At 42.3% G+C, this 21,094-nt stretch overlaps 1 protein-coding gene across 1 annotated transcript in view; it reads right to left on the bottom strand.

The window, feature by feature from the left end:
• The window catches only part of CNTNAP2 (contactin associated protein 2), a 259,111-nt gene that overhangs the window by 184,048 nt on the left and 53,969 nt on the right, over positions 1-21,094 (bottom strand). The window contains exon 5 of the mRNA XM_053898623.1: positions 20,418-20,654. Within this exon, the coding sequence (XP_053754598.1) occupies positions 20,418-20,654 (237 nt within the window). The remainder of the gene's footprint in view (positions 1-20,417; positions 20,655-21,094) is intronic.

Raw genomic sequence — 21,094 nt, 5'->3', positions numbered from 1 at the left:
AAGCAAAAGCAAATAGATGCGGTCGATCTGCTGTGTTTATGTGGAACTGGAACCTTTAATTTCTTAATAAATAAATAGCTTATTAAATAAATGTGCTCAAAAGGCATAAATGGAGAATTTATATAAAAGATTGAATTCAAGAGGCACCTGGGTGGCTCAGTCGGTTAAGTGTCCGACTTCGGCTCAGGTCATGATCTCAAAGTTGGTGAGTTCGAACCCAGTGTCGGGCTCTGTGCTGACAGCTGGGAGCCTGGAGCCTGCTTTGGATTCTGTGTCTCCCTCTCTCTGCCCCTTCCCTGCTCGTGCTCTGTCCCTATCTCAAAAATAAATAAGCATTAAAATTTTTTTTTAAAGGATGGAATTCAAGTAATAAATTGAAAATTGTTCCATTTCACTGTAGTTTGCTACAACAGGGCAAAGGTGAAGCGACTAGACCTTTCCTTCATTAGGAATTAGGAAATGAGAACCTTCTGAGAGTTGGAGCATATCTATTCATTTGACTTTTGCTTTTCAACATCACACATGGTTATGGTTCAAAAAAGGTAAACTTTTTATAGAGTAAAATGTCAAAACTGTCCTATACTTCACGTCATATCACCTCTGCAGGCAACCAGGCTAACAGTCTGTAAAATCTTGGAAAAAGGCTGGACGGATTATATGTATCTTTTGCTTTGTATACAGTCCAATTCTGCTCATGTTGAAAACAACCCCATTTGTGTGTAGTGCATGTGTGTGTGTGTGTGTGTGTGTGTGTGTGTGTGTATTATAACACACACACGAAGATGCCTGGGTTTTTAACATAAATACAATCCAACTCTACATATTTTGCTTCTTTTTTTAAATGTTTATTTATTTTTGAGAGAGAGCAGGGAGGGGAGGAGCAGAGTTGGGGGGGAGCACAGAATCTGAAGCAGGTTCCAGGCTCTGAGCTGTCAGCACAGAGCCTGACACCAGGCTTGAACTGACGAACTGTGAGATCATGACCTGAGCTGAAGTCGGACGCTTAACCGACTGAGCCACCCAGGCATCCCTACATATTCTGCTTTTTTAAGCTTACTGATAGAAGGGATATTTTCTCATGTGAATCAATATGTCCATCTTACTCTTTCTAATGGTTATGTACCACAATTCAAGAGTAATTCCTTTATTGATGGATATTTAGTTTTTTCCTCTATATTTCATTATGACACACAAAATGTTGTCATGACTATTCTTGTGAATTTATACTTCTATAACACTAGTATTTCTCTAGGATGGATTTCTTGAGAATAATTCCTGAATTCAATAGAATACATAAAAGTTGCATTTTTTAAATTTTATTTTTTTTAATGAAAAAATTTTTTTAATGTTTATTTATTATGGAGAGACTGAGAGAGACAGAGCATGAGCATGGGAGGGGCAGCGAGAGGAGGAGACATAGAATTCGAATGGGGCTCCAGGCTCTGAGCTGTTAGCACAGAGCCCAATGCGGGGCTCGAACTCACAAACCGCGAGATCATGACCTGAGCCGAAGTTGGATGCTTAAATGACTGAGCCACCCAGGCGCCCCATAAAAATTATGTTTTGATAGATAATATCCAACTGACCTCTAAAAGTTCATTTTTGTACAGTCTTTTATGAACTCTTAGTGTCCGTTGGAATCCCCATTCTCTCCATGCTAGGACATCAGCAAATGAAACTTTTGAACCTGGAGAGGATTTCAGCACGTTAAATGTGGTGCTCAGTGCTAACAGCCTCTTGGTAGCCCCCCAGTGGACCTTTCTCGGAGGCACATCCATTTTGCCACACTTTTCTCTTGAATTCTTTGTTCTCCAGGAAAGAGGCGTAAATTAAAATGGTAACCATTTTTGGCTTGTTATTTTCACAACAATGAAAAAAGGGGAAAAAAGAAAACGGTGCTGATTGCATTCAGAGAACCAGGCTTTCTCACGTCTGCTGGCATTGAGTTTGGGAAATCAGATTGGCTCCACAGATGAAAAACCATAAACATTTCATACTCTCTAATGCTACCTCTCCACACATGGCAATCCATCCTAAGTAAATAATGTAAAATACCAAAATGCCATTTATAAAAACATTTACCGCAGTATTATTTACAATAAAAAATTGGAAACAATTTTGAGAGCAGAAATAGAAATTGCCATTTCCCTATTGTGAGATACTTAGGTTAAATAAATTTTGGTAAACCTACTGGATGGAATATTAAGTAGTCTTTTTAAATAATGGGTATGAAGACCAAGTGGTTTCAAGGAAAAATGTTTATGCTATATATGCTAATATTATGTTCATAATGATACACAGTACATTATAATAATATAAATTGATTTTAGGAACTTGGAATACATTTTCCTATAGTGCGATATTCTAACATGGACCAATAACTAAAGATTATTTATTTGGTAATGTAACTAAATTATAGCACTATCCTGAATTCTGAATCTTAGTAGCAAGGGAGCCTGCTAAAAGGAGCAAGGATACGGTTCTTCTCTCTCTCTGCCGGAACAAGGCTGGCCTCAGGCAAGATCATGAAAGAAAGGGAGGTATCTTTGATTGCCCCCCGCATCCCTCCCAGACACTTCTGAAGCTCTTCAACTCATGTCCTCCCAGAATTCACCATAACCACTTCCCTAGAGCTTGCCCAACACCTTCCTCACTCCTAAATGACACCTGGCTCCTTGAGGACACAACCTCAACCATCCAACCCACATTCAGGTGTCTCGCCCTTCTCCCTGACCCACTGACGCTCACTCAAATGATGCTCTAATTAGTTGACTATCCAACCACAGGAAAGAAAATGGACAAGTAGGTGGTTCAAAGAAAATCCTTTTAGGTGGAGAGTAGCTGGTCTGTCATGCATTCTTTAAATTACTCCTATTTTTTCCACGATGTCTTCCTTCTGGACTAAGAGATGCTTTAAAAGTTTAATTAAAAACAATTCCCTCCATTGTAATGAGGATGGTAGTGAGCCACTTTGGGTGTATGTGTGTGTGTGCTGGGATGGGGGAAGAGTCAGCCATCTGAAGGAGAGAGACTGGGCAGTGGCAGAGATTTGCTTATATCATTTGTTTTTATAGAAGAGAATGGCTACTACTATGGTCTGAATGTTTGTATCCACCCACAAAGTCATACGTTGGAATCCTGACATCCAAAGTGATAGTGTTAGGGGCACCTGGGTGGCTCAGTAAGTCAAGCATCCGACTTCAGCTCAGGTCATTATCTCACAGTTCGTGAGTTGGAGCCCTGCATCATGCTCTCTGGTGTCAGCGTGGAGCCTGCTTTGGATCCTCTGTCCCCCTTTCTCTCTGCACCTCCCCTCCTTGCTCTCTCTCAAAAATAAGTAATATAAACATTAAAAAAAACCCTCCAAAATCCTAAAGTGAGAGTGTTAGAAGGTGGGGCCATGAGGCTGGAGCCTGAATGACAGGATTACTGATGTTCCTTTTATAAGGCTCCATAAAAAGAGACCCACAAGACCTCCCTAGCTCCTTCTGCCAAGTGAGGACACAATGAAAAGTCTGTGGCCCAGAAGAGGACTCTCACTGGACAATGCTGTCTCTCTCATCTGGGACTTCCAGGCTCCAGAACGATAAGAAGCAGATTTCTGTTGTTGATAAGCCACCTGTTGGTGCTATTTTGTTAGAGCAGCGTAAATGGACTAAGACATCTACTCTGCATTCTGGAATGCTCGCCGGTTGTGTCTTGGCTTATGAATTCTTTTACTCTTGTCTCGAGGATAAATATTTAATGTGTGTTATAATTTTTACATTACTCTTTGGCCAGAGAAAGGGAGGCTCATGCTGTGATCAGAGCCTGACTCTGTAGTGGGAAAGAAGGCTCATGGGCCACACCAAGGCCAAAAGCTCAGGGCCCGTCGCCTGGGCTCCTGTCTGTAATAACTGCAATGACGTGAGAGACAGTAGTAGCTGGCGAAATGTGTCCACACTTGCGTCTCCTTATAAAAATGGATGCAGAGATTTATTGGTAATTGCCATGTTTTTGGTAATTCCCATGTTTTTTTTGGAATTTCAGTTATCAGAGATGTATCACCTATAACGCAATCTCCAGACTAGAACACAGTTACTGCAATCCTTCAGGGACCACCAATCAGCAATTCGAAGCATGAATTTCATCAGTAAGAAAACTCACAGGGCATGTCCTGTATTTACCCTGTGAATCACCTTCTTTGTTATAAAGCAATCTACAGTGGTCTCTCATGTCCAAGAATTTATTTGGTCAGACTGTCTATGTCCCTTGTTTCATTTGTCACTTTGTGTATTTGGAGAGAAAGGTACTCTCCACTATTAACACAGAATCATGGACAAGGTGTGTGGGTGATGCCCTAAACAACACAAGAAATATCTTGTATCTTGTTGTCTGAGACTTATAGTTAGAAATGGACAAGCCCAGTCAAATTGTTGTTCTGACCCTGCTGTCTGTGTGCGTGCACACGTGTGTGTGTGCGTGTGTGTGTGTGTGTGTGTGTGTGTGTGCATGTATGTGTTTCCTCGATCAGCCACACACAGAGAGCCCCAGGAAATGAGGCAACGAAAGAAGGAAAAGTTATTCAGAACTTTGGGGCCTTAGGCCTTTGGTCAGTCATCAGGTTGGGATGATAGAAAGAGAAAGACAAATCGGGCACCATGTATTCACTTCTCTGCATGGAACTCACTAGCTTGCCATTTATATGGGACAACTACTAAGGGAAGTATGCCCTGCAGACATGATGAAATAGTCAAGGGCAATGTGGACATGGGGGAACAGACGTGCTTGCAGGGGAGCTGAAAACGTGAGACATTTAAAAGTAAAAGACATTTAAAAGCCAATTTGTTAGACTCATTCTTTTTAGATTCATGGAAGAAAAGAAGTGTAGAGAGTTTCAGCTGAGTCATGGAGCTCGTATGTGAGAAAAGATAAAGAGTGTTATTTTGTAAAATTCATATTATTGAGAGTTTGTGATTATTTTAAGGCTTTCTGGGGTGTTGGGAGAACAGTAACTGCAAAGGGGGCCAGTGACCATATGCCATCCTTGTCCCCGGAGCATATCATTAAGGCGTCAGTAAAGGAAAGAGTAGACTATGGAATTTATCAGCTGTTAAATACCTCTTCTGTGTCAAGCTTCAGGTTAGGCGATTTTACTTGTCTCCTTGGAGTTGTGAATTCTGAAGGTGCACAGATGTCCCTGAGTTCTTAAAGGCATAGGGATTTGAACCCAGAGTCTGACCTCCACCGTGTCTAAAGTTATTTCCCATTTTTAGTAGAGATGATGGTACAGGATAAAAGAAACCTTTCCGGTGGCCAGAAAAGTCTAAATGTGGAATGAGCTGACTCATGTGGTCCTGAGACCTATCAAGCACAGTCTGGATCCCATCGAGTGAGTGTGTTATAAAGAAGACACTATTTTGGATATTTTATAAGGTGCCAGGGCTCCCCAGTTGTAATCCCGATCTGTCATTGACTAGCCAGGTGAGTGTAGATAATAAACTTCACCTCTGGGAGTATTAGCATTCTCATTTATAAAAATAGGGGACTAACACCTACATCTTAAAATTGCTATGATGATTAATAAGGTAAGATATGGGAACCTACTTAGTTTAGTGCCTGGCATAAAATGAGGTGTTCAATAAATGTCAGTTGAAGAGAACATAATATCCTCTCCAACCGTGAGATACTTTGATTTGGTGACAAAAAAAGAGCTTCACGAACTCTTAACAATTTATGAGTAACTGAAGAAAGTATTGAAATAAGTAACCCAATGACATTTGAATGTTAGGGCAAAGCTGAAAGTCTGAATAATGATAAATTTATCATGGCAATAGAAATAAAACTTTTTTTTTTTTTTGAAATAAAACTTTTTGAAAGAGCCCTTGATATTTTTAAAGAAATTAGGAAGTGCTATAACATCCACATGTGGCTTCTGATCCAGTAGGATACTGTAAAAAGTCATAGAAGATAACACTTTTTGCCTGTTTAGTAGGAATATCAATGTGTTTGCAACTTACAACTTCAAGTTGATTTATAACTTCAAGTTTTAAGTTGATTCACGTGACTTAACTTACATTTTTAACTGAATTAACAAGATTCCATTATAAGGAATTATAAAAGCCAACAGGTTAACAGAGCCATTTAAAAGGGATTTAAACTAGATTACTTCAAAGGTAAAGTTTTAGAAAGCATTTTACTTATAATCTTACTAATCTCTGACTCTGAAATCTAAGAAGTGGCTGGCAATGACTTTGTGCAAATATTTAGGCTACATTTGATTAAACTCATACCCAGATTGATCATCTGAACTGGAGTTGTCACCCTTAATCAGGGCACAGAGGGGCAGAGAGACCATTAATCACCTGAGATAAAGGGAAAATTTTAGATGGGGTTTCCAGAATGCAGCAGTCACTTTTTATTTTTTGAAATTCTGTAAGGATTCAAGGAACCAATATTCTTTTCTAAAGACCTCACGAATAACCCCAAGAGGAGCCTTCAGAATCCATTCTCATTTAATCTCAAATGTGCTTGCTGCTTTAATGCTGTTCCAGGCCAAATGATTCATGACAATTCTATCATACAGACGGGAATGTAACCAGGGCCCTGTACTCCAGAGCTGGACAAGGAAGGCAGGCTGTGGAAGATTCCAAGTCTGAGGTCTAACATCTGCTGAACTTTGTCATCCCTGAGCTTCCAGATAATACGGGACATTGTGGTGCAGAGACATGGGCATGGAAGGCACAACTCTCTGCTGTCAGTCAGGTAACACCACCAGTGTGGACGGCAAAGTCCTGTGCAGGGTTTTCTGGTGGCTTTTGAATGGCAACCCGTCATACATTCTCTTTAGCAAGAGACCTGGACTCCAGGACCTCTGGCGTCGTGATTGATAGCCTTAACGATCATTTGCATTTTCATAAGATCAGTGTTTTTCAACGTACTTTTACATACACCAGTTCTTTTGATCCTCGCAATCCTGTGAATGATACATTTTATGTAATTAATGAAATTTAAAAGCAACAGAATGCCAAGAGACTGGTCTGACTGTCCAATTTTGTTTTCAATAATGTTGAAATTGGAATTTCAGGTATTCTTGCTCCATTGTTGTAAATAATGTTAATTTTCCCTCTTTAACTGGGAAACAGTAAGAAAGTACAGATTCCTTTTTTAAAAAAATGAAATTAGTTGAGAATAGTGTTGTTTGTTTGGGGTGCCTGTGGCTCAGTCAGTTAAGCGTCTGATTTCGGTGCTCACTGTTGTCAGCACAGAGCCCACTTTGGATCCTCTGTTCCCTTCTCTCTCTGTCCCTCCCCTGTTCATTCTCTCTCTCTCTCTCTCTCTCTCTCTCTCTCTCTCTCTGTCTCTCTCCTCTCTCTCTCTCTCAAAAACAAACATTAAAAAAATGCTGTTTGTGTGAATAGAGTGGATTGGAACAGAGGGTTTGAAGGAATATTTTGGCATCATGAGGGTTGTAGAGAGAATGATTCACAAAGGGCCCTGAATGGGGATCCTACTTTAAGCTACTCTTGACCTTCTCCTTAGGGAGGAACAAAGGAAGTAAAATTGTCCATGGGTGCGGAAAATGATAAGTCATTTATACAAGTTGAAAGGTAGCAAGTTTGCATTAGTCAAGTCTGAACTTTAGGATATCAAAATAAAATCCTGTAGTGTTGAAGTTAACAGAGTTCTTAGAAGACCCCCTTTAACAAAATAGCAGGGATCAGGTGTTAATTACACATCAACGTGCTGATCTTCGAAGTGGTATCTTTAAAGGGGTATGTTTAAAATAGGAATACAGAAAGGGGGTATCCCATTAGACACATATACAATTCTCGGGGTGAGGGCAAAAACTGAAAGGATGAGAACACAGTTTTGGAAAATGGAAAAATATTCCTATTCTCTTTTTTTTAAAGCCCTCCACCCCCTGCTTTTTTAAAGAGCAGTTTTAGGTTCACAGCAACATTGAGAAAAAGGTATAGAAATTTCCCATATGCCACCTGCATACCTACACATGGGTAGCCTTCTCCACTATTAACGTCCCCCACCAGAGTAGTACATTTGTTACAATCAGTGAACCCACAATGACACATCGTTATCACCCAAAGTCCATAGCTGACATTAGGGTTCATTCTTGGTGAACCCATCCAAATCCTACGGGTTTGGACAAATGTATAATGACATGTGTCCATCAATATAGTATTGTACGGAGTATTTTGCTGCTCTAAAAATCTTCTGTGCGCCACCTACCTACCCCCTCTCTCCCTTCCCCCAATCCCTTGCAACCACTGATCTTGTTACTGTCTCCAGTTTTGTCTTTTCTAAAATGTCATGTAGATGAAATCATACAGTACGTAGCCTTTTCAGATTGGCTTTTGTCACTTGGTAATATGCCTTTAAGTTTCTTCTGTGTCTTTTTATGATCTGATAACTCATTTCTTCTTAATGCTGAATAATATTCCATTGTCTGGATGTACCCATACCTGTTTGTCCATTCACCCACTGAAGGATATCTTGGTTGCTTCCAAGTTTTGGCAATTATGAGTCGAGCTGCTATAAACAGCATGTAGAGTTTTTGAGTGAACATTAAGTTTTTAATTCCTCTGGGTAAATGGAATTGAATTTGAATTTGAATTTGGGTAAAAACTCGGAGCATGATTGGCAGATCTTATGGTGAAAGTATTTTTAGTTTTCTAAGAAACCACCAACCTGTCTTCCAAAGGGACTACACAATTTCACATTCCCACGGGCAATGAGTGAGAATTCCTGTTGCCCCACATCCTCATCAGCATCTGGTGTTGTCAGTGTTCTGGATTTTGGCCATTCTTCTAAATGTGTAGAGGTATCTCCTTGTTGTTTCAACTTGGACTTCCCTGATGACATGGGATGTGGAGCATCTTTTCATATGCTTTATTTGCCATCTGTCTATCTTCTTTGGTGAGGTGTTTGGCCCATTTTTAAACTTTTATCTATTTATTTAATTTTTGTTTTATTTATTTGAGAAGAGACCGAGACAGTGCGAGTAGGGGAGGGACAGAGACACAGGGAGAGAGAATGAGAAGTAGTTCAGAGCTGCCAGCTCAGAGCCTGATACAGGGCTCAAACCCACGAAACCAGGAGATCATGACCTGAGCTGGAAGCAAGAGTCAGACACTCAACTGACTGAGTCACCCAGGTGCCCCTGGCCCATTTTTAAAGTTCCCTATTCTTTCTGTATTAAAAACAAAGGAAGCAAACTTCACAAAATATTATTGGCTAGTGGGGTATAAATTGAAGGGGTTAAAATGATCTGAATCCTAAACTATTTTGTCCAATCAAATTTTGTAACATTAAAAGCAGGTAAACACTTCTTATAAATATCAATAATATTATTTCAGAGACAAAAATTTTAATTGGGATGTGTTTAAAATTCTGTTTTAGTTATTTATTTTTTTGAAACGTTTATTTATTGGGGTGCCTGGGTGGCTCAGTTGGTTAAGCGTTGAACTCTCGATTTTGGCTCAGGTCATGATCTCACAGTTCCTGAGATCAAGCCCTGAGTAGGGCTCCATGCTGACAGCTCAGAGCCTGCTTGAGATTCTCTCTCTCCTCTCTGCACCGCCTCAGCTCACATGCACGCACTGTCTCTCGCTCTCAGAAATAAATAAATAAACTTAAAAAATAAAATAAATGTTTATTTATTTATTTCTGTGAGAGAGAGAGAAAGAAAGAAAGAAAGAGAGAGAGAAAGCATGCACATTTGTGAGTTGGGGAGGGACAGAGAGAGAGAGGGAGAGAAAGAATCTTAAGCAGGCTCCAAGCTATCAGTACGAAGCCTGACAGGGGGCTCGATCTCAGGAACCATGAAATCATGACCTGAGCCCAAATCAAGAACTGGATGCTTAGCTGACTGAGCTACCCAGGTGCCCCTAAAATTCTCTTTTGAATTCTTTAAAATTCTTTAGGTTTTAATAATATATGTTTAAGTGGTTTTATTTTTGTCATATTTGAGATTCATAGGGTTTCTTAAATCCTTAGACTTGAGATTCATTCATGAAAAACGTTTTTTAAAGAGTCTTCTCCCTTAGTCAAACTCCTGGCCCCAGAATTAGGTTGAGACCTACTACGATTAGCCATGCTGATGAGACTTTAAAAGTGGCTTTACCGTTAGAATCTTCAGAATGGGTTGGTTCCATATGTAGGTTTCACTCAGCACTTTCTGTCTCGTTTTCCCTTTATATTGCAGTTGGGTCAGTCATCTCCACTTCATTCCAAGCCTGGTCTCATTTGTCTCTGTCAATTCACTGCTTCCCACATAGTAAGCTTTTAGTAGGTGTTCCCACATTACACTAAACTTGTGCTCCATGCATGTGAAGAAATTAAATTATTACTAATGATCAGCTCCCTGACATTACTTCACTCCTACAGCACATGGACCTGTTAATTTTTACTGCCAATAATTCAATTCAATTGAGAATCTTTGCTTTATAGAAGTTTAGAAGCCACCTTATTTTTAGTGAACTCATCACTTCATGTGTCCAGACCTCATGAAAATAATACCTTTAAAATGCCAAGCAAGGGATGGCTCAGAGAACTCAGATGGGCCTAATAATTTCCACTTCCTGTGGATTTGGCCTTAACAGGAGAAAAAAAAAAGTAAAATATCCGCTTACCTAAGTCAACCATGACTATAATCAAGCACAACTGATAGAGGGAAAGATATGTAAATGAGGTCAAAGTCAGGTTGATCTATAAGATGGGCCAATTAAAAGCATTTGACAAGTCAGTTCAAAAACCTCCAGGCTTGATCACTGAAGAAAGTAAATCTCCTCCAGCCAAACGATGCTTAGAATGAGCCCAACGGCTAAGGCCAGAGCTGCCCGCTAGAAATGATGAGCACGCAAAAAGGTTGTGGGGCAGAGAACTGCTTGTCAGGGGCAGGTCTTTACGCCCTGCAGATGTGAAGTGCTCAAGGAAAATACGGACTGTGGTGAATGAACCTGCTTGAAAGTGTGAGTGATTTAAGAGCAAAACCCTGAAAACAAATTATTAGACTGGTTCCTTTTAGGTTCATGAAAGAAACACATCGGAAGCCATGGAAAGTGACAGCGTTAGTTTTGTAAACTTCACATTATTTAGAGTTCCGCTTATTGCAGAAGGATGAAGAATAAAAGCATTCAACAACACACACGGAAAAATCGGTTGTATCCAAAAAGGTCCCAAACCTGGTGGGGTATTAGAAAATGACACGAATTTGAAAAATTGCTATTCATCCCATACCTAAAGCAAAGTCCAAAAACTGTGTTCTCATGTGTCTGTTGGCCATCTGGATGTCCTCTTTGGAGAAATGACTGTTCATGTCTTTTGCCCATTTTTAAATTGATTACTTGGTCTTTTGGTGTTGAGTTGTATATGTTTTTAATATATTTTAGATACTAACCCTTTATCAGACATGTCATTTGCAAATACCTTCTCCCATTCTGTAGGTTGTATTTTAGTTTTGTTAATTGTTTCCTTTGCTGTGCAGAACCTTTTATTTTGATGTAGTCTCAGTAGTTTATTTTGCTTTTGTTTCCCTTGCCTCAGGAGACATATCTAGAAAAATGTTGTTATGGCTGATGTCAGAGAAATGACTGCCTATGCTCTCTTCTAGGGTTTTTATGGTTTCAGGTTTCACCTTTAGGTCCTTGATCGATTTTGAATTTATTTCTGGGCACGGCATAAGATCATCAGGGAAATGCAAATCAAAACCACAATGAGATGTCACCTCACACCTGTCTGAATGGCTAAAATCAACAACACAAGAAACAAGTGTTGGCAAGGATGTGGAGAAAAAAGAACCCTTGTGCACTGTTGTTGGGAATGCAAACTGGTACAGCCACTGTGGAAGACAGTTTGGAGGGTCCTCAAAAAACTGAAAATAGCACTACCCTATGATCCAGTACTTGCACTACTGGGTATTTACCCAAAGAATAAGAAAACACTAAATCGAAAGGCTATATGCACCCCTATGTAGACTGCAGCATTCTTTACAACAGCTAAATTATGCAGTCAAATGTTCTACCACTGAGCTATACCCCCTACAATAGCTAAATCATGGGAGCCGCCCAAGTGTTCACTGATAGATGAATGGATAAAGGAGATGGGACACACACACACACACACACACACACACACACAGAGGAATGTTACTCATCCATATAAAGGGATGAGATCTTGCCATTTGCAACAACATGGATGGAACTAGAGAGAGCATAATGCTAAGCAAAGTAAGGCTGTCAGAGAAAGACAAATACCATATGATTTCACTCATGTGGAATTTAAGAAACAAAACAAACAAAGGGGAAAAAAAGAGACACACCAAAAAACTGTCTCTTAACTATAGAAAACAAACAGGTGGTTGCCAGAGGGGCGGTGGTGGTGGTGGTGGTGTGGGATGGGTGAAACAGATAGATTAAAGGGTACATTTACCTTCACGAGCACTGAGTAATATATAGACTTGTTGGGTCAATAGACTGTATACCTGAAACTAATATAACACTGTATGTTCACTACACTGGAATTAAAAGAAAAAAAGCCCTCCCAAACTGTCTTCTCTAGAATGTTTAGTGTTTTAGAAAGGGCTTGCTTTACCTGCTGGATTTTTTTTTAATGTTTATTTATTTTTGAGAGAGAGAGTGTGAGCAGGGGAGCGGCAGAGAGAGACAGAGGGTGGGGGAGGGAGGACCCGAAGGGGACTCTGTACTGACAGCAGGGAACCCAATGCGGGGCTCGAACTCATGAACTTTGAGCTCATGACCTGAGCCCAAGTTGGATGCTCAACTGACTGAGCCACCCAGGTGTTATGTACCCAATGAGTTTTTAAATCCTTTCCTCTAGGGAAGTTAATTGGCCAGGTTTTTCTTTATATCTGGGACCCTACAAAAATCCCCAGGCCAGGGGAAATGAATGTGTTAATTCTTAAAAAAATTTAATGTTTTTATTTATTTGTGTGTGTGTGTGAGAGAGAGAGAGAGAGAGAGAGAGAGAGACAGAGTGAATGGGGGAAGGACAGAGAGAGAGACACACACACAGAATCCGAAGCAGACCCCAGGCTCTGAGCTGTTAGCACAGAGCCCCATGCAGGGCTCGAATTCATGAACCGTGAGATCATGATTGGAGCCAAAATTGGACGCTCAACCAACTGAGCCACCCAGGCCAGGGGAAATGTATTTGCCCACCATGAAATCCGACAGTGATGTGCCAGCTATCTCTGCAGCTTTGGCCTTTTGGAATCAAGTCAAAAGGTTATTCTTTGATCCCTAAGTATTTATGAGCTTTTTGCCCGTAAGTATTTTCTTACTTTTTCCTTCTTTTTTTCTAAGACATTTAAGTAGATTATCTTCCTATGTTTCTATGATATTTTTAAGTTGTAGCTTAAGGTTTGAAGTTTTAAGAAACCTAGAGAAGGGATATTTTCTTCTCTTGAATAACACATTAAGAGGAAAGGGAAAAAGAATTCTATTCTTGTGCTTTTGGGCCTTCATCCAAACCTACAAAGCCTCCTGTTCAAACTGGAAATGAAAAAGAAGCCTGTGAAAGGCATCTCTCTCTGCTGGTTCGAAACTCTCCTGCAGGCTGGGAGGAAGACAGGGGTGGGTAGGCCATTGTCGCCAATAGCTTACCCTAGTTCCTTCCACACAGGGGACAGATTCTATGGTACATAATTCCAGTATTTCTTTTCTTTTTCTCTCCCATTTGTTCATAAGGTTTTCTATTAATTCATCCCTCACTTCCCCTTCCCAAAATCTTCAAATCTGCTCTAAAAGAAAAAACAAAACAGAAAAACAGGCCCTGGATTTACTCTGCTCGCTGTGCCTGGCGTCATGGAGATGTAGCCTTTGTGCCATCTTCACGGTGCTTTGGGCAAAGCTGCCTCCTCCCACCCTCCATGAGATAGGAGGCACGATGGAAATCCTCTCTCCTCTCGAGGTCTGCCTGGGACTTGTGTCTGAGGCCTCCCTCCAGCAAAATGGAGTTCTGAACTCTTTTGGGCTCGCCTGGCTCTGGTTGGGCTTTGTATTAGGAAGGGACGCAGCCATTGCTGAGGTGACCCAAGCTGACTCTTGACGGGGTGGATAATTTGCACCAGGAACTGCACAACCAGGCACGACCCCATGCAGGGATGATTGCCTCCAATCCTCCAATTACACCTTCCAGAATCACTACATATTCCTCAGTCCATCAGGGTTTAGGCGTGGACACTACATTTCCACCTTCAGAATACTGTTACCGTGACCATAACTAAGTAGAATGGACATTTTATGACACTGCCCTTGCTCCAGAAGTAGCAGAGTGGCAAGCCAATACTCGGAGGTAATCGAATGATGCCAGTTAGGCATCTGACATTTAAAGCTTTTAGGGAAGGACTAAGGAATGACATGATTTAAAGTGAAAACAACAACACCAGCAAAAAAAAAAAAAAAAAAAAAAAAAAAAAAAAGGAAGGAGTGTTGAGAATGGAAAGTGACATCTGCTGTTGGACTGATGTGCCAGACTATCTTATTTGGAAAGCTGTTCACACCATTCCATGCGATGCTCACGGTGGAATTAAGAAGCGGGTGTTTTGTAGTTCTGAAGATGAGGCCAAGGGGAGCTGAAGAGTTTGCTCAAGGTTACAGAACCCGCAAGTGCGGAAGCTGGATTCAAACTCACATTCAAGTCCGTCCTCCATTTTCTATGTGGGGTCTGAGATGGCCATGCCCAGTTTCTTCTATCACGTTAACAATACAGGTCTTGAAATGTCAAGTCAGAGTCAGGAGACTCATTGGGGAGCAGGAGACATCGCGGGACCACGGTGAGGCGGTGTGTGCTCCAGCGACTTTAATGATGGCGGTGACCTCTAGTCCACCACTCAGTCGCTCTGCAGTCCTGGGACCATGCTCCCTCTAATTTTGGCCTTTATCTGAGCAACCAACAAACGAATGTTTGAGAAGCAAACAGAACTCCCTAAGCTCAGAAAATGGCTTCAGACTATTTAAAGGTAGGTATTTTTCCAATTGCAATTCTGGTTTGGCAGACGAACGTGAAAATTTTTATAGGAAAAAAAGTGCAGACAAGTGAATTAGGGGATATTTTTGTGCCTCCGGATGATAAATTCTTGCTAAACTTGGTGCGGTGAAGGGATCATAATGAAGAAGTGTTTGCAGCAGCCTGGGTGACAGCTAATTCACATCCACTGCTTTCATACACTGTAGATTTCCCTGTTTCTGTAGCAATAAACCATTGGAATGTTTTGAAAATTTCAATGTAGTCAGACTCAACCACACATTCAAGGCTTTCAGACACATTAGGTATTCACTGAATGCTTACTAAACAAATGAATCAATCAATAAATACAGCTTACACCTATATGTTCCCACCCCTACAAAACAAGAAAGAGAGGGAAAGTCTTTGTTCGGATCTTATATCCTAAAAAAAATTTGTGATATATTCTGTATCCAATAAAATTCTGCTTTTTAAAAAAAAATTCTTTAATGTTTATTTTTGAGGGAGGGGAGACAGAGTGAGAGCAGGGGAGGGGCAGAGAGAGAGGGAGACAAAGAACCCGAAGCGGGCTCCAGGCTCTGAGTGGTCAGCACAGAGCCCGAGGTGGGACCGCGAGATCATGACCTGGGTGGAAGTCAGATGCTTAACTTACTGAGCCACCCAGGCGCCCCTAAAATTCTGCTTTTTTTTTTTTTATACCAAATCACAATAACTAAAAAGCTTTAAGATTTGGGGTTCTGTCTTTAGTTTTGTATCAACCTACATGAAGGACCAAGCCTTGGTGAGAAGCAATACTACCCAGCGGTGAAGAATACGAACTTCCAGTCAAATGCCTGCATCCAAATCCCAGTCCTCCTACTTCGTGCCTTGTGAGCACTGGCCAAGTTGCTACACCCATTTGTGTCTCAATCTCCTTCTCTGTCAAATGGGGATGATAATAATAGCACCTACCTCATAGGGTTGTCATGAGTATTAGGTGATGTTAACACCATCACAGAGCTTAGCACACCGTTCAACCCATAGTAAGTTCTCAGCGAATGTCAGCTGTCTTCACAGCAGGAATTAAACACTGAAGATTTTTTTTTAAGTTTATATATTTATTTTGAGAGAGAGAGGGAGAGTGCACGTGAGTGGGGGAGGGGCAGAGAGAGAGAGAGAGAATCCCAAGCAGGCTCTACACTGTCAGCACAGAGCATGGCATGGCCCTTGGACCTACCAACCTCGAGATCATGACCCGAGCCGAGATCGAGAGTGAGACGCTCACCTGACCGAGCCGCCCAGGAGCCCCAACATGGAGGATTTTTATTAGGACGTGCGTTAGTTTCCAGGAGCTGCCATTGCAAAGTGCCACCAATTGGGTGGTTTAAAACCACAGAAATTGCTTCTCTTGCAGTTTTGGGGTGGAAGTCGAAAATGAAGGTGTTATCAGGGCTACGCTTCCTCTGAAGGCTCTAGGGGAGGGTCCCTCCTGCCTCTTCCGGCCTCTGGTGGCCCAGGCGTCCCCTGGCTTGTGGCTGCACCGCTTGAATCTCTGCCTGCATCTTCACGTGGCCTTCCCCCTTGTGACTGTGTGTCTGTATGTGTCCTGGCCTCTTCTTCTAAGGTCGCTCTCATTGGATTTAGGATCCACCCTAACCCAGTATGACCTTGCCTTAATCACATCCGCAAAGACCGTATTTCCAAACAAGGTCATGTTCTAAGGTTCCCGGGGGGACATGAATTTGGGGGAGGTGGACACTATTTAGCTACTATAGCATTTAATTACGAAAATTAAATATAGAAATTGTTGTAGCCACTACAGGTCTGGTTTTTTTTTTTTTTTTTTTTTTTTTTTTTTTTTTTTTTGCCTCTGGTTTAAAAACACAGAGAGAGTTTGCTTCTAAAGATGTGGGTAATTTCTGGTTTGAATAAAACTGAGGTTGATAGTCATAAAATTTTCCAGTGTTTTAGGGTTTGACTCTCTAAGAAGAAATGGGCCTAATTAGCGAAAACTAGCCTTGGCATGGCCAGGCAACCATCCATTTGGTCCCCCGTGTAGGTCCCCACTGATCCTGGAGATGATACACCCAGACCCACAGCTGAACCATGAGTACCCCCCCCAAGCCAGCACACCTATTAATATGCAGGTGGCCCTGGGAGAGCTAATGCCTGAGCTGGTGATCAAATCTTTATAGATTCATTTGAAGAAAGCTGGGAGCCTCCCTGATAAGAGGCTACAGGAAGGCAAAAAGATCTTTCTCGTGTATATAGATTTGCTGGCAGGGGATTGTGAGTAAAAGTGCAGCATCTACAAAGCAAAAGGGAGTCGTCAGGTGCGAGTTGCTTGAATCCAGCCCTGTCCTCCTGAGCTTAATGACATGGCAGCTCATGGTAATTTGATTTACAAACACAGCCATATATTCCTTGAAGAGAAAGAGAAATAGGGAAAGTAGGTAGGGGAGGTGGAAGGATTGAGTCAGAGATAGAGGCTGAGACAAGGAATGTGCTCCCAGGGTGTGGGGGATGGATAATGAGAGAGGGGGAGGAGGTAGATGCAGATCGAGGTGGTGGGGGCTGAGAGCTAGAGGGGAGAGGAAGAAATGAGGGAGGGGGGAGGGAAGGAAGGAAAGAAGGAGAGGAAGAGAGAGAAACAGAGAATTTAAATAGCGTGTGCCGTTTGCCACCATTCCCCTGATGGCCTCATACCCTGGGAGACCCCTGGCTGGTTTGCCCCCTTGGCTACATTGGGTCCTTGCCTGTCCTAGTGTGCACCTCGCGCGTGGCTGAGTGTGACACAAATGTCTCAAGGTTTTTATTTTCATACACCTTGGTCCCAACAACGCAATCCCTCCTCTAGTGCCCGCAAGCAGGGTAAAGAACTGGGCTCTGTTCAGTGCAGTGAGAGATGAATCTTTCGAGGCCAATTTAACTCTATGCAACTTTCACCGGAGATGCCACTCCGTTCCAGATCGCATGGTCAGGTTGTGTCTGATTTCTGGTTCACAATTAGATATTGTCCAAGCAGAGACAGCTGACCTTTGACCAGAACTCTGCCTCTTAGTACTGCTCTTCCCCCAAACAGGAACAAACGAGGAAGTCAGAGAATACGTCGGTGTATAAAGAGTAGAAAATATAGCACCACAGAAATGAAAGTAAATACAGGGTTTTTACCTCCCCTAAAAATAATGGAAGTCACTATATTGGTGTGTTTTCTTATAGTTTGCTTTCCTCCTGTGTGCGTGTGTGCGTGTGTGTGTGTGTGTGTGTGTGTGTGTGTCTGATTTTGTATAAACATGTAATCAGAGTGTCCATGGTATAGCGGGACCTGCCTCATTCACTTAGCAAAATGTTGTGAACACTCTCACATCCACAAGCGCAGACCTGTATTATCCAAGGACGGCCCACGAAGGACTTGCATGAACTGACTCTTCGGCAGGTGACTGTGGCCACTCTCTCTAGAGGTTGAGTTTTTTGGCTACAGCCCCACTGCAAGGGTGTGGTTATAGGAGCTGCACACGGCTCGAGTCTCCCTGGGAGGTGACCCAGAAACAGAGGGGGCACCTGGCTGGGGGCGTCACAGGGAAGACGAAGTCCATGAAGGAGCTTGCAAACGAAGCTCGATTCTTTTCAACCAGAACTACCATTTTTCTCCCCAGGTCAAGAGGATACCTGTATTGACTCAGAAAGAGGCCCACGGATACTTTCCAAATATGTTTTTCGGCTTTTATTTTTGCTTTTGTTAAAGCCCTGAATTGAGTCAAACATAAACTTGCCCTGCTAAACAGACATTAAGAGAATATTTAGGTGTCCTTTGTGTAAATTCTTTGAAATAATGTCATGGGAAACACACAAGCTCCGTTTAGCTTTGTCTCTAACGTTGGCTCCTGCCTTTCTATTTGTGAATATTGCTTATTAACCCCCAGAAGTTTTGTATGAGCCATTGTGTTTAACCCAACTCTCCAAAAAAATGAGGGGATCATGATATTCTTTAGATTGGTACTTATGTAGTGGAATCTCCCAGGCATTAAGACTTACTTGATTGCATTCAGACATCACTTTGGCAATGGAATGACTGCATTAAATTAGCATCGAGCACAATGGATGGTAATTGCAAGACTGTCATTTCTACAAGTGCAAAATTAATGTGTTCTGCAAACCCATCCCATTGTGTGGCACAGGAAAATCATGGAACCGTGTTATTCCGAGCAGAAAAAAAGCCCTGTAATAGCACTGTTAACGTGGTATGCCATTATTCAGCAATGGTGTTCTTTTCCACCTCTGTTGTTGTCTTGCGCTCATTCCTCAAACCCTGCCTGACCTCATTTGTATGCTCATATTGTAGCACCGCCAGAGAGTAGCCTGGATGTACAGAGCATGTTATGGAACAATTCCTCCTTCTGTGTGGCATCTTGTGTGAATAATGCCAGCATAAACCATCCCCCATGTATTCATGAGAGTATGAATAGGCTACTTATGTAAAGCTTCTTATTAAGAGATATACCGACCGTTTACAGAAAACTTTACCCAAATACTATACATTCATTTAGACAGGGAAGAGTGATTTACATGCATTTCAGGGGGAGCTTAGGCAAAGCGCCAGCTGTCCCGGGCTCCGTCCCTCTTGTTTACGCATGGGAATGGAAGCCACAGACCAGGTAAGGGCATTTCTTCCAGTCACGGAAGAATCACGGGGTGTATCTTGAATGACAACATGTATATGCATCGGGCTCCCGTAGTCTGCTGATTGGCCCTGCAGGATTTATTAGGGATTAAAGACTCACTCAAGCCTGAACTACTGCACCAGTAACAGGTGCTCGAAGCTGACTGATCAGAGGTGGTGATCATTCCTGCAGTTCGGCTCAGGCTGAGAACCACGCATAGAGGCATCATGTGTCTGGGTTCTAATAATGAAAGTGGCAATAACTGGCCAGACAGGTTTCCTTGTGAGTCCAGCTCAAATCCAGTCTCTTGGCAGCCAGGGCTGGGGGGTGGGGCAGGCATCCGGACTGCCGGCTGTCCTGACTGATCCACAGCAACAATCCATCAGTCTTCGAGCCCGCCGACAGACCCCCTCTGACCTCCCTGAGTGGGAGGGTCAGGCCTGAGTCCACCTTTCAGAGGCCACCTACTCTGTCACTCACCATTAAGGTGTTATGGGGATATTTGCTTTGGAATGTTCTAGGCCGTGCGTGGTCTGCCGGAATTGGGCTGAGATTCCTCACACACATATCCGGAGCTCCTCTCCTTTCAGCGAATGACAGAGATCAGAGAATGAATGGTTCAGAGAATGAATGGACAGAGATCAGAGAATGAATGGGAGACTTCTCACCTAAGGCGGGAGAATTCTGAACACCTTACTCTCGGAATAGAGCACACTGTGGACAGTTGAACAAACCATGAAATAGATGATTTGGGTTTATCTGTAAAAACGGCTGTGGAAAGTGGCTCTGCCTTACCCTTGTTGCAGAAGGTCCCATCGTAGGCCGTGTTGGAGCAGTCACAGGAGTAGCCGTGGTACTTCTCCAGGCACCTGCCCCCGTTCTCACAGTTGGCCCCGTAGCTGGTGCAGTGGCCCGAACATCCAGATTTGAACCCGGAAGTGACCTTGGCTCTTTCCTCCAGGTCCAGCGTCACCCCGTTCATCCTCAGGGAGCGGATGCAGCCCAGGAAACCCTGCTGGCCCCCGGCACCACCTGGGAACGACAGAAGGCACAGGGCTCAGACGGGATTACCTCTGCTGTGGCTCCCGGACCCAGTGGCGGGAGGCAAGGAGGCTGCTAAGTGCGGCCAGCATTCTCACTTTCGAGCCAGCCCTGCCTAATAGCAAAAGCTAGAAGCTTTTCCCCCTCAGGCCACAATGTCTAATGAAAAGAGGCTGTCTTCTGAGAAGCCATAAATTTGCCACAGAAAGAAGATGTTTGGAGATACACAAAAATCATATACACCATTTTGGAAATCTAATCTGGTTTCCTAAAGAAGTTTATAGAAATCTCTAGGTTTCTTTGTTGTTGTTGTTTTAATCTTATGGCATTCACTTCCAAAGCATTATCTATTGAAAGAAATATAAAGAGGCAGAGAAACATGAATATATTAGCATAGCTAACAAGTCAATTAGTTGGAAGGCATAAATCCA

The sequence above is a fragment of the Panthera pardus genome, unplaced genomic scaffold (genome assembly GCF_024362965.1).
Source record: "Panthera pardus isolate Hobbes unplaced genomic scaffold, ASM2436296v1 HiC_scaffold_9, whole genome shotgun sequence".
Classification (NCBI taxonomy): Eukaryota; Metazoa; Chordata; class Mammalia; order Carnivora; family Felidae; genus Panthera; species Panthera pardus.
Note: the sequence above shows the minus strand (reverse complement) of the source record. Positions and strands in the feature narration are given on the sequence as shown.